Source organism: Etheostoma cragini, chromosome 7 (assembly GCF_013103735.1).
Source record: "Etheostoma cragini isolate CJK2018 chromosome 7, CSU_Ecrag_1.0, whole genome shotgun sequence".
Taxonomy (NCBI): Eukaryota; Metazoa; Chordata; class Actinopteri; order Perciformes; family Percidae; genus Etheostoma; species Etheostoma cragini.
Window position 1 is genome coordinate 21,727,188 of NC_048413.1, and position 12,863 is coordinate 21,740,050.

The 12,863-nt window shown below is 36.1% G+C and overlaps 1 protein-coding gene across 1 annotated transcript in view; it reads right to left on the reverse strand.

The window, feature by feature from the left end:
• LOC117947545 (probable pleckstrin homology domain-containing family N member 1) overlaps positions 1-12,606 on the reverse strand; it is a 14,348-nt gene extending 1,742 nt beyond the window's left edge. Inside the window, exons 1-10 of the mRNA XM_034876581.1 lie at positions 11,885-12,606; positions 9,790-9,913; positions 8,915-9,061; positions 8,493-8,579; positions 2,065-2,152; positions 1,836-1,972; positions 1,583-1,729; positions 635-721; positions 282-357; positions 89-165 (exon numbers count right to left, since the gene is read on the reverse strand). Coding sequence (XP_034732472.1) covers positions 89-165; positions 282-357; positions 635-721; positions 1,583-1,729; positions 1,836-1,972; positions 2,065-2,152; positions 8,493-8,579; positions 8,915-9,061; positions 9,790-9,913; positions 11,885-11,979 — 1,065 coding nt within the window. The 5' untranslated portion in view covers positions 11,980-12,606. The remainder of the gene's footprint in view (positions 1-88; positions 166-281; positions 358-634; positions 722-1,582; positions 1,730-1,835; positions 1,973-2,064; positions 2,153-8,492; positions 8,580-8,914; positions 9,062-9,789; positions 9,914-11,884) is intronic.
• Between the last annotated feature and the right edge of the window lie 257 nt (positions 12,607-12,863).

Consider the following 12,863-nt stretch of genomic DNA (forward strand, 5'->3'; position numbering starts at 1 on the left):
AGGTCTTTTAGCTCATTGTTTTAAGGCCAAAACATTGTTCTGATCCATTTTATATTCCTTTAAAGATATCAGACAGCACAGTTCTAACCTGTTGTAACTGAAACATCAGGTTCCGATAATCCTCCAGACAGGTACAGGAGACTCGCAGGGGCTCCACCATCTCACCTAAAACACAAAAGCATTTGTATGAAATACTTGTATTCCTAGCTGCACTTTTTTTTCTATAATTCAATTGTACATTTAGCTAAAAATGTATCAAAATGAATGAGTGTATAGTATACCTATCAGCTCAAACTCCAGCCGCCCAGGCAGGGCTGACCTCTCCACTGCTTTGATGCTGTGTCGGGGCAACCTGCCCTGTTAGAGATGACATAGAAGAGAAGGAAATGCCTTAAAATAAATAACTTTTTGTACATGATCATGATTGTACATGAAGAACCTCACAAGCTACTAACTGAAATGCATTGACTGACGTTGTAGGCGGCAGGTGTGAGTTACAAAATGTTCCACCCATGCTTTATTTTGTGTCTCAAAAGAACAAGCACTGTGTTGAGATTACCGGGACACATATTCATGCCACAGGGGTTGAGGAAGTGTTATTATGGATGTTTCCCATAGAGTCATTTTACACTACCTCATATCTTATATTCAAACGCTTGTTGTCAACTGACAGTAGCAGGAGGTCTTGAGGAAAGAGAACAATCAGTCTTTCTTGGAGTCCCTGAAAGAACAAAGCAAACAAACAATGTTGCTGTTACTGCTATTAGCTGCAATGCAGGTGACAAATTACTGTGACATGTAAAATAATGTTCTCTATAATATAGTACGGACACTTATATTTACCATATTTGCATGTGGCACAAGTACCTTTTTAAAGAACAATTGTAGTTTATCATAACTGTCTTAATTTTGTCCATTGATTATATTAGTAATAATTCTATTGTACTCTCCGAGTCAATTGCTACGACATGCTTTCATGGCTATGTTGCTATAAAGTCAGAGGGGGCAAGAAAAAATAAAAATTATTTGGCTTTATTGGGCTTTGTTGTAGCCATATTTACACTACACTTACCATGTACAATGATATCAGAATCAATAAAGAAAATGTCAAAATTAATCAAATAATACCTTAGTTGTAGTTAACTTAAGTCATTTATTAAAATAAAACAATCATTTCCATTTTGATTTCAGATACTAGCACAGTTAATGTGTTAAATAAATGACGATATCACTTTGAGCAGCTGCTACAAGGACATGCCACTTTGTGTGCCAGCAAGTCAAATTTAACATGATACCTGACTTGCTTGAAGGTCCAATATTCTGCTGATTTTCAGGTTCATACTTGTATTTTGGGATTCTACTTTAACATGTTTACGTGCATTAATGTTCAAAAAACCTTTTTTATTTTTCTCAAACTTTCTTTCTGAATATACCTGTGGTCACACTCTGTCTAAAACGTTCAATTTTAGCGTCAAGCCAGCCAGGTCCAGAAGTAAATAGTCTTAATGCTGACAATAAGTCATTATTGTAATCTGTGCTAATTTGCCGATTCTTACATACAGTGTGGAAGAGTATTTCTTACCTGTCTCTGTGTGTTGATGACATGGACGATAGATGTGTATCCCGGCTGACCCATGTGCTGTATTGGCGAGCCCTCCCACTGCCATATGGGAGCTTGCAACAAGTACTTTTTCAGTTCTTCTCTTTTCCAGTGCTCATCACAGGGCAACTATGGGGGAAATATGGTGTGTGATCAATTTGTTAATTACAACTTAACCAGGCTGCGTCTTCATGTAGAGTTGTAATCAGATGAACAGCAGTAAGTTAGTCATTACAAGATAGGAGAGCGCACAGTGGGAGGGACTAATGGGTTTTGCCAGTGACTTGTATCTTCTGTCTTCTATGTGTTGCATCCACTTCTGTAACTCTCCAGCACTGGAACATATGAAGATCTTGGAGTCCACCATTGGACCTGGATGACAGAAGGAACAACGTAAATCGGGCTCAGTACTTTACAATGTGTTGGTGTGTCTTAGCTGAACTTGAAAATTTCCACTGACTTACTGCTGATCTCAAACATGGGTGGTGAATGTGACGTGTCAGGGTCCAAGGAGACAATTTGAAAGGAAAGTCCAGAAAGGGGAAGGATGCCCTGCAAAATAATAGAACTCAAAGTGTAAGAAGAAGAAAAATGCATGTCATTGTGCTTTAGCGTCCTCCAATCTGAAAAGATTATTATGCATTTGTATTATTATTGTCACCTTAAAAAAGCTCTTATTGCTCATGTGTGGTTGTCTTTTTACACATCCAGCAGATATGGAGTCCTCCTGTCCTATTCCCTCACCTTTTAGTTTGATTTTATGCATTCAGCAACTCCTGAGAAAAAAACTTATTTATGTACATTTAGCAGCTAAATGTTCCACTATTGTCATCAGCTAGTCACTGTCTGTCTGCAGTCTGGTGCTGGGCAGGTAAATGACAAAGGGTTTATTAAAGGTTTTTCCTTGAAAACAGCTGCTTCAGTTTCTATGCTCCTCATATCTGGAATAAACTCCCAGAAACCTGCAGATCCGCTGCTACTCTCAGTTCTTTTAAATCAAGGCTCAAGACCTTTCTTTTAATGTTGCCTTTCTTTAAATGACTGTTCATTTCTTTAATGTTTAATTTCTTATGCTGCACTGTAACTTTTATTCTTGTGTTTTATGTGTCTTAATGTTTTTATTTTTAACTGTTTATTTATGTGTTTTATTGGTTTGTATTTTTTTAACAATTTTTTAACTGATTTTGTGTAAAGCACTTTGAATTGCCCTGTTGCTGAAATGTGCTATACAAATAAAGGTCTGTTGTTAAATAAAACATATTTAACAAGTGCTGCTTACATATGTGGTAAACTCTTAGCCACTATTTTACATTTCATTGTGTGAATGCAGCAGCATTTACAGTATTGTTACCCAATTCGAATATTAAGCTTTTTTCTTTTTCCGTTTAAATGTCAATGGTGCAATCTTCAAATTCGCTTTAGGCTTCCTCAACTTCGAAATGCTACTTCTCCCACATACCTTTACCTAGAGATGTCATTCAAACTTTACCTTATTTACAAAAAATGTAGCTACTAGAGAAGTATTCAGCTTTTTGATATCTTTCAGTTGTCACATCACTTTTGAAATGTAGTGCTTCTTTCAAGCTTTTTCTGCATTAATAATGGGTGTGTATTGCATGACTTTTCTGTGGAGTTTGTATTTTCTCACAGATTTTCTTTGATATACTATGCTATGACTTTTTGCAACATCCTATACTATGATTTTGTAGCGTTTTTTGACACAGTATACTATGACGTTTTTGACATTTCATACAATTATTTTTTTTGATATTTTAAATTCATACTATGACTATTTTTGACATGCTATACTGTGAGTTTTTATCACTTTTTTGGACATACTACCCTATGACTTTTTTCTACACACTATACTATGACTATTAATAACTTTTTTTCAACATACTATAATGTGACTATTTTCAATATAATATACAATTATTTTTGTCACTTTTTTCAACATACTATACTACTAATATTTTTGACATGCTATACTGACTCTTTTCAACATACTATACTATGACTTTTACATAATATACTTTGACTATTTTCAACATAATATATTAGGAATTTTGTATTACTTTTCTCAACATATTATACTATGACATTTTTGACTTGACTTTTGTCGACATGCTATAATATGACATTTTTTGATATGACCATGCTATGATTTTATTTTAATCACCTTTTTCCACATACTATACTATGAGAGTTTGTGATGACTATGACTTAATCATTTTTATTTTTTCAACAAACTATGACCTTTTATTCACTTTTTTTGACATACTGTATACTATGTTAAAAAAAGTGATAGAAATGTCATAGTTTCTAGTATACACTATGACATTTTTCAACATACTTTACTATGACATTTTATGGCTTAATTTTCGACATAATAGACTTTCACAATTTGTCACATAACATACTAGGAATGTTGTATCACCTTTCTCTGTGACTATTGTGGACATACTAAGACTGTTTTTAATCACTGTTTTAGACATACTATACTATGACTATTGTGAACATTAGTGTTACCACAGTGGCTCAGAGGTTAGTACAGCTTAAGTAAACTGCACCAAGTGTTAAAGACTGTCGCACTTGGTTCAAATCCCAGACTGGACAGTACCATTTTGTGTGGAGTTCGCATGTTCTTCGAGACTTTTTTGACATACTATACGATAACTTTTTAGGACTTTTTGAAAAAATACTATACTATGATTATTATGGACATGCAATACTATGACTTTTTTATCACTTTTTTGACACACTGTACTGAGACTTTTTTCGATATACTATAGTATGACTTTTTATCAGTTTTTTTGACATAATATACAATTATTTTATCGCTGTTTTGACATAACAGTCTATACAAACTACACTATTGCTTTTTTTCTCTTTTTCAACATACAGTACTGTGACATTTGTTAATATACTACACAATTACTTTATCATTTCTTTTTAACACAATATAATTTGACTATTGTTGACATAATATACAAGGACTTTTTATCACTTTTTTCAACATACTATACTATAACTTTGTCGATATGCTGTAATATGACATTTTTTTATATGACCATTCATATGACCGCACTGTTGCTTGCTATGGAGGAAACTACTGGAACTGTTGGGTCCTTGTGGATTCTGAAGTGTGGTCTACACCTGCTCTATCTGTAAAGTGTCTTGAGATAACTCTTGTTGTGATTTGATACTATAAATAAAATTGAATTGAATTGAAATTGAATAGGATTGTTTTTTATCACTTTTTTCGACATACTATACTATGACTGTTTGTGATGAATATGACTTTATCACTTTTATTTTTTCAACATACAATGACCTTTTTATCACTTTTTTCGACATACTACATACTATGACATTTTTCAACATACTTTACTATGACATTTTATTACTTTATTTTTGACATAACAGACTTTCACCATTTGTCACATAACATACTAGGAATGTTGTATCACTTTTCTCTGTGACTATTGTGGACATACTAAGACTGTTTTTAATCACTGTTTTAGACATACTATACTATGACTATTTTGAACATTAGTGTTGCCACAGTGGCTCAGAGGTTAGTACAGCTTAAGTAAACTGCACCAAGTGTTGAAGACTGTCGCACTTGGTTCAAATCCCAGACTGGACAGTACCATTTTGTGTGGAGTTTGCATGTTCTTCAAGACTTTTTTGACATACTATACAATAATTTTTTAGGACTTTTTGAAAAAATACTATACTATGATTATTATGGACATACTATACTATGACTTTTTTATGTACTCTACTATGACTTTTTTATCACATTTTTGACACACTGTACTGAGACTTTTTTCGATATACTATAGTATGACTTTTTTATCAGGTTTTTTGACATTTACAACTATTTTATTGCTTTCTTGACATAACAGTCTATACAAACTACACTATTGCTTTTTTTCTCTTTTTTAACATATAGTACTGTGACATTTGGTAATATACTACACAATTACTTTATCATTTCTTTTTAACACAATATAATTTGACTATTTTCGACATAATCTACAAGGACTTTTTATCACTTTTTTCAACATACTATACTATAACTTTGTCGACATGCTGTAATATGACATTTTTTGATATGACCATACTAGGATTTTTTTTAATCACTTTTTTTAACATACTATACTATGACATTTTATGACTTTATTTTCAACATAATAGACTTTCACCATTTGTCACATAACATACTAGGAATGTTGTATCACTTTTCTCTGTGACTATTGTGGACATACTAAGACTGTTTTTGATCACTGTTTTAGACATACTTTACTATGACTATTTTGAACATTAGTGTTGCCGCAGTGGCTCAGAGGTTAGTACAGCTTGAGTAAACTGCACCAAGTGTTAAAGACTGTCGCACTTGGTTCAAATCCCAGTTGTGTCAGTGCCATTTTGTGTGGAGTTTGCATGTTCTTTGAGACTTTTTTTGACATACTATATGAGAATCTTTTAGGACTTTTTGAAAAAATAATATACTATGACTATTATCGACATGCTATACTATGACTTTTGTATGTACTCTACTATGACTTTTTTATCACCTTTTTTAACACACTGTACTGAGACTTTTTTCAATATAATATAGTATGACTTTTCTATCACGTTTTTCGACATAATATAAAATTACTTTATCGCTTTTTTTGACATACCAGTCCATACAAACTACACTATTACTTTTTTTTCTCTTTTTTAACATACAGTACTATGTCATTTGTCAATATACTATACCATTACTTTATCATTTTTTTTCAACACAATGAAATTTGACTATTTTTGACACAACAGACAAGGGCTTTTTTATTACTTTTTTAAATATACTATGCATTGACTTTTTCAACAAACTATGACGTTTTCTGATACACATTACTATGACTTTTTAATGATTATTTTTTGACATAGGCCTATTATACCATGGCTGGCTACGATGTTTACGTCGCCACTGTGGCTTAGTGGTTAGTAACACTTTAACTAGCACCAGCATGTGGGCAATGCGAACTGTGAAATTTGATTCTCAGTTTCAGCTGGGCCCTTTTGAGCATGCTACACAATGACTTTTTTCAAAATACTATACTATGACTTTTTTTCGACATGACGACATACTGTGACATACTGTGACGTCTTTAATCACTTTTTGGACATACCATACCATGACTGTTTTCAAAGTTCATGTTGACACTGTGGCTCAGAGGTCAGTACAGGTTCAACTACCACCAACAAGCATGCAGTGAAACTTGTGACCTATGGTACGATACCCAGTCTGGGTGGGACCCTTTTGCGTGAGGTTTGCATGTTGTTCCAGACTTTCTGTGACATACTATACAATAATGTTTTATGACTTTTTAAGATATACCATACTATGACTATTTTGGAAATACTATACTATGACTTTTTTCTCTTTTTTTTAACAAACTGTACTATGACAGTTTTTGATATACTATACTATGACTTTTGCATAACTTTCTTTGACTTACTAGTCTATGACTATTTTCAACACAGTATAATTTGACTATTTTCAAATTTATCCTGTAATTTTTTTCTGGTATACTTTATGATTTTCTTTCAATATGCTATACAGAATTTTTGTCGGCAACAGAGCATTCCCGGAAGTGGAACGTTGAGGATAAAGACTATTACAGCTGTAATCAAACCCTGGCTTTGATGTTTAATTATCACACCTGTTTGTTTATAAACTGCTTGCTATTGAGATTACTAAAAGAGCAGTGGCAAACTTCCCATCAAAGACAAAAAAGCTCAAACAATACGTGGTATCAATATAATGACCTTACCGTAAGCCCCACAAAGCATTTGAGAACATATTGATATGTATTTTGTGTGGATAAATTAAAAGATGTGCGTGTGTGTGTGTGTCTCCTGAGTATGTTTACATTTGTACTTAGAGCTGTCTACTTGGAGCCAATCACTCGTGATTTTAATACAAGCTCAAAACAACACAAGTCCGTAGGGAGTTGGGTTGGGAACTGGAGGGTTGCTGGTTCAAGTCCCTGTCTAGACTAAAGTGTGAAGTGTGGATTGGTAGCTGGAGAGATACCACTTCACCTCCTGGGCACTGCCAGGTGCTCTTGAGCAAGGCACCATACCCCCCCAACCGCTCAGGGTGCTGGTCCAGCTGGCAGCACACTCAATCTCACATCTCTCCATTTCTGCATGAATAGGTCCTGAGCATGTGTGTGTATTTCAGGCTTGTGTGTAGGGATTACTAACAAAACAGAGCTTAAATTCTAATTTCCCCACTGGCGATTAATAAACAATATAAATTATAAAACGGGGCCTCTCTCATGAAAGACATATGTCTTTTTATGTCATTGAGTTCAGGCAACATGACATCAGACTGATCAGCTTTTGTAATTGGCTTGATTCCTCCGCTTATTTCTTTTCAGTGGCTAGAGCTGACAGAGGAAGCAGCCGTTCATTTTCACAGTCACAACACAAACACATATGGAGCTAACATATTTTTAAAAATGCAAGTAAAAACGGTTTTGTGTGGCAGGGGACCTTTAAGACTCTTGTTAATTTAAACTATTTCCACTTTTCCACATTTCCCTACAACTTCACCTTCTTACACATTTTAACCAGCAATTGAGTGTATCAACAGCTTTTTGAAAAACCTTAGAATATTCTTGTAAACAATTGTGTTTTATACATTATTGGTGTCTTCAATAAACACATTTCAATAAAATATATACTAATTAAAACCATTCCCAGTTGTCCACCTATGTCACTACTTCACCTTCTTTTTACATAACTATGCCAGTAATCTAGTTTAGCTTAGCAATTTAGCTTTTCAGCATTCACAAGCATTTTCTGCAGAAAATGCCTTTTCAAGTTTTACCTCATAAATGAAGTCTTGTCGAGAGTGGTCCAGAGAGAGTATCAGGAGGTGGAAAGAAAACAACACAAGGAAGTGTTCACTAGTTTCCTGTGGTGGAGAAAATGAAGAAATTACACCAAAACACCAAACAAGCAACAGAAGCCCAACACCAAACAGCATTGGCTACTGACTGACAACCTGTGGGCTCACATATTCAGAGGCTCGATCAATAGTTTACTCATGCCTGTGGAATAAAACTCACTATTTTGAATTAAAGATGTTGCTTGCCAGATGTTTATCTTACTGTTTCAACAACTATTACAACTCTTAAACAAAAATTATTCTAAAAGAGAATTTCAGATAATATGCCCCTTTAGAATTATGTGTTGATGGAGCCACACCTCATCATTCCCAGCTGACCCCTATGTGGAGTTCAGTGTTACCTGTGTGTAGCTGTTATAGAGAGACACCAGGGAGGAGTGGATGATCTCTCCATACATGTGGGCAGGTTGGCCCTCCCACTCCCTGATTGGCTGGTGGGAGTAAATCCTGTGGTGCAACTCGTCTCTGTCTCTGCCCCACAGCACCACCTACAGACACAAAACTGTGTCAGCCCAAATCTCTTGTTATAAGTATTTCAGAGCTTTTTGTAGTGTTATTCCTTAGGTGCAATTAACCTTGTATGGTGCTGTTAAAAAGTAAGGATCCTTCACATTGTATGTGTCTAAATGTTCTTTTACACATGTATATTCTCATATCATTGCCCCATTAGTATTTATGTGGCCAGATGTTTCAAATAGCGATGAGTCATGCATTACACAGCAAATTGGAGTTTGTTTCCCTGTTGTAAGCCTCACATCATTTTTGTTTGAGCAAAATGTTGCACAATTCAGGAGGATTTGGTATCAAAAATTTAAACAATGTCAATATGTGTTTTGTTGTTCTCTTGGGGTTTGGATGCTTCATATTTGGCATTCAAGTGGAAAGAAGTGGAAAAACTCAAGTTTGTGTGGCAGTGTTTCCTCCCTCTTTTATTTCCTGTAAAGTTTGAATCACACCGAACAAGATATGCAGAACCTCTCACTTTTTGTCATGGAAATTCCTACAGTGTGTAAACAGTGTCTGCTGGCCTCAACACAAATAACAGCACCAAATGGAAATTGTTAATATTGGTGTGAGGCACACTTCGAGCACTAAAAAGTGTTACCCAAAGTGAGCTACACATGTGTGAAAAATGCATGATAAAGTTTATGCTTGTGTCTTTGTCACTGTCCTACATAACACACACAACACACAACACACACACACAAACACACACCTTTTGTTCCAGGTTTCGTACTGAAGGGTAGTGCGGTGGTGGTGGTAGTGGTGGTGGTGGTGGCTGCTCATCTCTGCTGTTCCTCACTGACAGCTGAAGCCTGGTCTCTCCTAGACTCCACACTCTGAATAAACACATTTCATGTTTCATGTTCACATGTTACTGTAACACTTTTCACCAGACAGCATTTTCACATAGCAGCAGTCAACGCTAAGGCCACAGTGGCCCAGTGGTTTTTGTGGCCTCATTGTAGCACTAAGACGTGGGCTCAGTTTCTGGTTCTGTCTGTGCAGCGCAAATGTTAAAGTGCATGTTCTTTTTGGTTCTGTCCTGCTGTTCAAAGATACTTGAGTCAGAGAGACTGGAGACTCAAAAGTATAAATTGTGAGTTCCTGTTTGTAAATGTTTCCTTGTGGTGCATGCTTGGACTGGCTTCAACCACGGTGAGCCTAAAAGAAAATAAGTAGAGATTGAAGAGCATTTGACCATATCACAATTTAAATTCTGCCATCCAGCAGCAGCCAGACATAATCAGATTAGAGCAGGCAAAGCAGAGACAGACCCACCTGCTGACCTTTTACCGCCATGTTTTGTAGCCTATGCTGCACATACTAATTCTATGGAGGTTTTAAATGTGTACTACAATGGACGTAAACATAAAAACAGTAAAAACATGGTTACAAAAAATGCTTGATTTATGATGTTGCCCACTACTACAATACAGTGCACAAAGGAAGCAAAGGAGCAATAGATGATATTCATAAAATAAGAAAAAATTGAATTTGATGCTGCATATTCTTAAGAAGCTAAATATGTTAAGTGTTAAACCTGCCCATAAAGCCCTAATTAGCAGTGACATGGTGGTACTGAACTTAAGTACAATGTTGAGGTTCTTAAACTGAGTATTTTTTTTTTCGCCCGCTCTACCCACTGAGCTATCCAGGCACCCAATATTGTACTTTTTACTCCATCTGATAACTTTAGTTACTTTACAAATTATCATTATAATACAAAATGTGATTACCAAATAAATTATAATCTAATTCTTTTAAAGATAAGACTTTATTCATCTCTTGGTGTAATTCACAAGTTACCGCAGTAAAACAAACTGCAATATTAAAGCTATGGACACATGAATGCCTCAATGATTACAATTCAATAATATAATACACATTATTCTGTAATGGGCCATTCTGCATAATGTGTACTTTTAGTACTTAAGTGTATTTTGATATTACTACTTTTGGGCAGACATTTTGAATGCAGGACTTTTTCAGCACCTTCTTCCACCACTGCATCTTTGTAATAATATCTTTGTCAACGTTGCATAATACAAACATGAGTAGGCTGCAACCATAAGTAGTAATCATTAAACAACCACACATAAGAGCGGGTAGCTGCTGTTGTAATTAGCCTCTGCTAATCCCCCAGTCTAGAACAAGCAGGGATTTGTCCCGCCCTGACTTTATATTAAACCGCTCCATGCTTCAGCCATTGCCTTATAGTAATCTGCTAATCACGTCAGTGCAGCATCACTGAGTTCCCATGTTCATGTTTAGTAAATAGGAGCCAATTAGTTTTTCTGCCTTGTTCTTCTGGGTGCTGAGGAGTGGAAATCATATGGATGTAATGTGTTCTTCTGTTGTTTTCATCATGGTTAAGGAGTTTATAATTTAACCTTTTTCTTCACCGCATTAGCTGGAAGTATTCTGCGTAAAAGCACATCCTGTTACTTTGTAAAAACAAACATGTGGCGTGTACATCCTGGAAATAGTATCACTGAATACTCTGAAGCTTTAAAAAGGTTTACATATCCTCGTTTAATATATTCATCCTAAAAATGACGCATGACATGTCAAAGATAAACCACATGCTCTCTTCACTTCACAGAATGTCACAGCTTCCTCCTACATAACTCACAAAACCACATTTGAACAAACCTAAAAGGTACTCTCTTGAAAACAGTAAAAACACATTAAAGATGACTGAATCTGCATTTTAGGATCCAAGAACTACATTCATAATGTGTAAAACCCCACCATTACTTTTCTATTTGTTCTGAGGTTCAAATTGAAAGCTTGTATTCATGTCTTACCCTAAATTGTCTCCAGAGAGTTCCAGGAGCTCGATCTCATCAGGGCCCACCTCGTCCACTCCAGTATGCCTCTGGGTCACACTGCAGCATCCCATGACGACCCAGGAGTCTGTCTATCACTGCCTGTCTCAGCTTCTAGTCCACAGACTGAGCACCATCTGCCCAGACAATCATCCCCACTGGGCTTGAGTGTGTGTGTTTGTTTGTGTGTGTGTGTGTGTGTGTGTGTGTGTGTGTGTGTGTGTGTGTGTGTGTGTGTGTATGTGTGTGTGTGTGTGTGTGTGTGTGTCTCGTGCCACACTAAAACCAAAGAGATAACAAAAAAACACTGGCTGGTTGGGTCCAAAAGAGGATGTTGTGAGCTAGAGATGATGAGGGAGGGGCTGGTGCTGTTAAGCTCTAGTTCCTCCTTTCTGCCATACATGTAGTTTATATTTTCACAAAGCCACAACAAACGATAGGTGTTAAAGCTTTTTGAAGAAGAATTGAAAATAAAACTGGCAAAAAGTGTTTGTCGAGTTGCAGCGTGGTAGTTCCTTCCTTCCTGTCAGTTGGCTGTCTGCAGATAACCGAGCTTCCTCAGGTTGTTTTTTTTAGACTAGAACTCAAACTGGGAACCTACTGACGCTTCACCCAGACGACTAAACAACGGTTCTATTGTCATCCAAAGCTAACCATCTTTAGATACAAAAATACAGCTGCAACCGATACTGCACCCTTTCCCATTGACAAATCGGGCTCTCTGATGCTCTCAGCCTCCTTGTTGAGAAGCATGTGGATGAAGCAAGCATCCTGTTGGGAAAGACGGGACCATGCCTGCCTATGTTTTCATGCAAAGAGCCTGAATATGGATAGGCGAGTGAGATCATTATGAGTCATGAAACAGAGAGGTAAAGGGCTGCAGTCAAAACAACAAGCCGCAACAACTGAAAAGTGGAGCCTTGTGTTGATCTTCCTGCTAGAATTACAGTAAGATGGT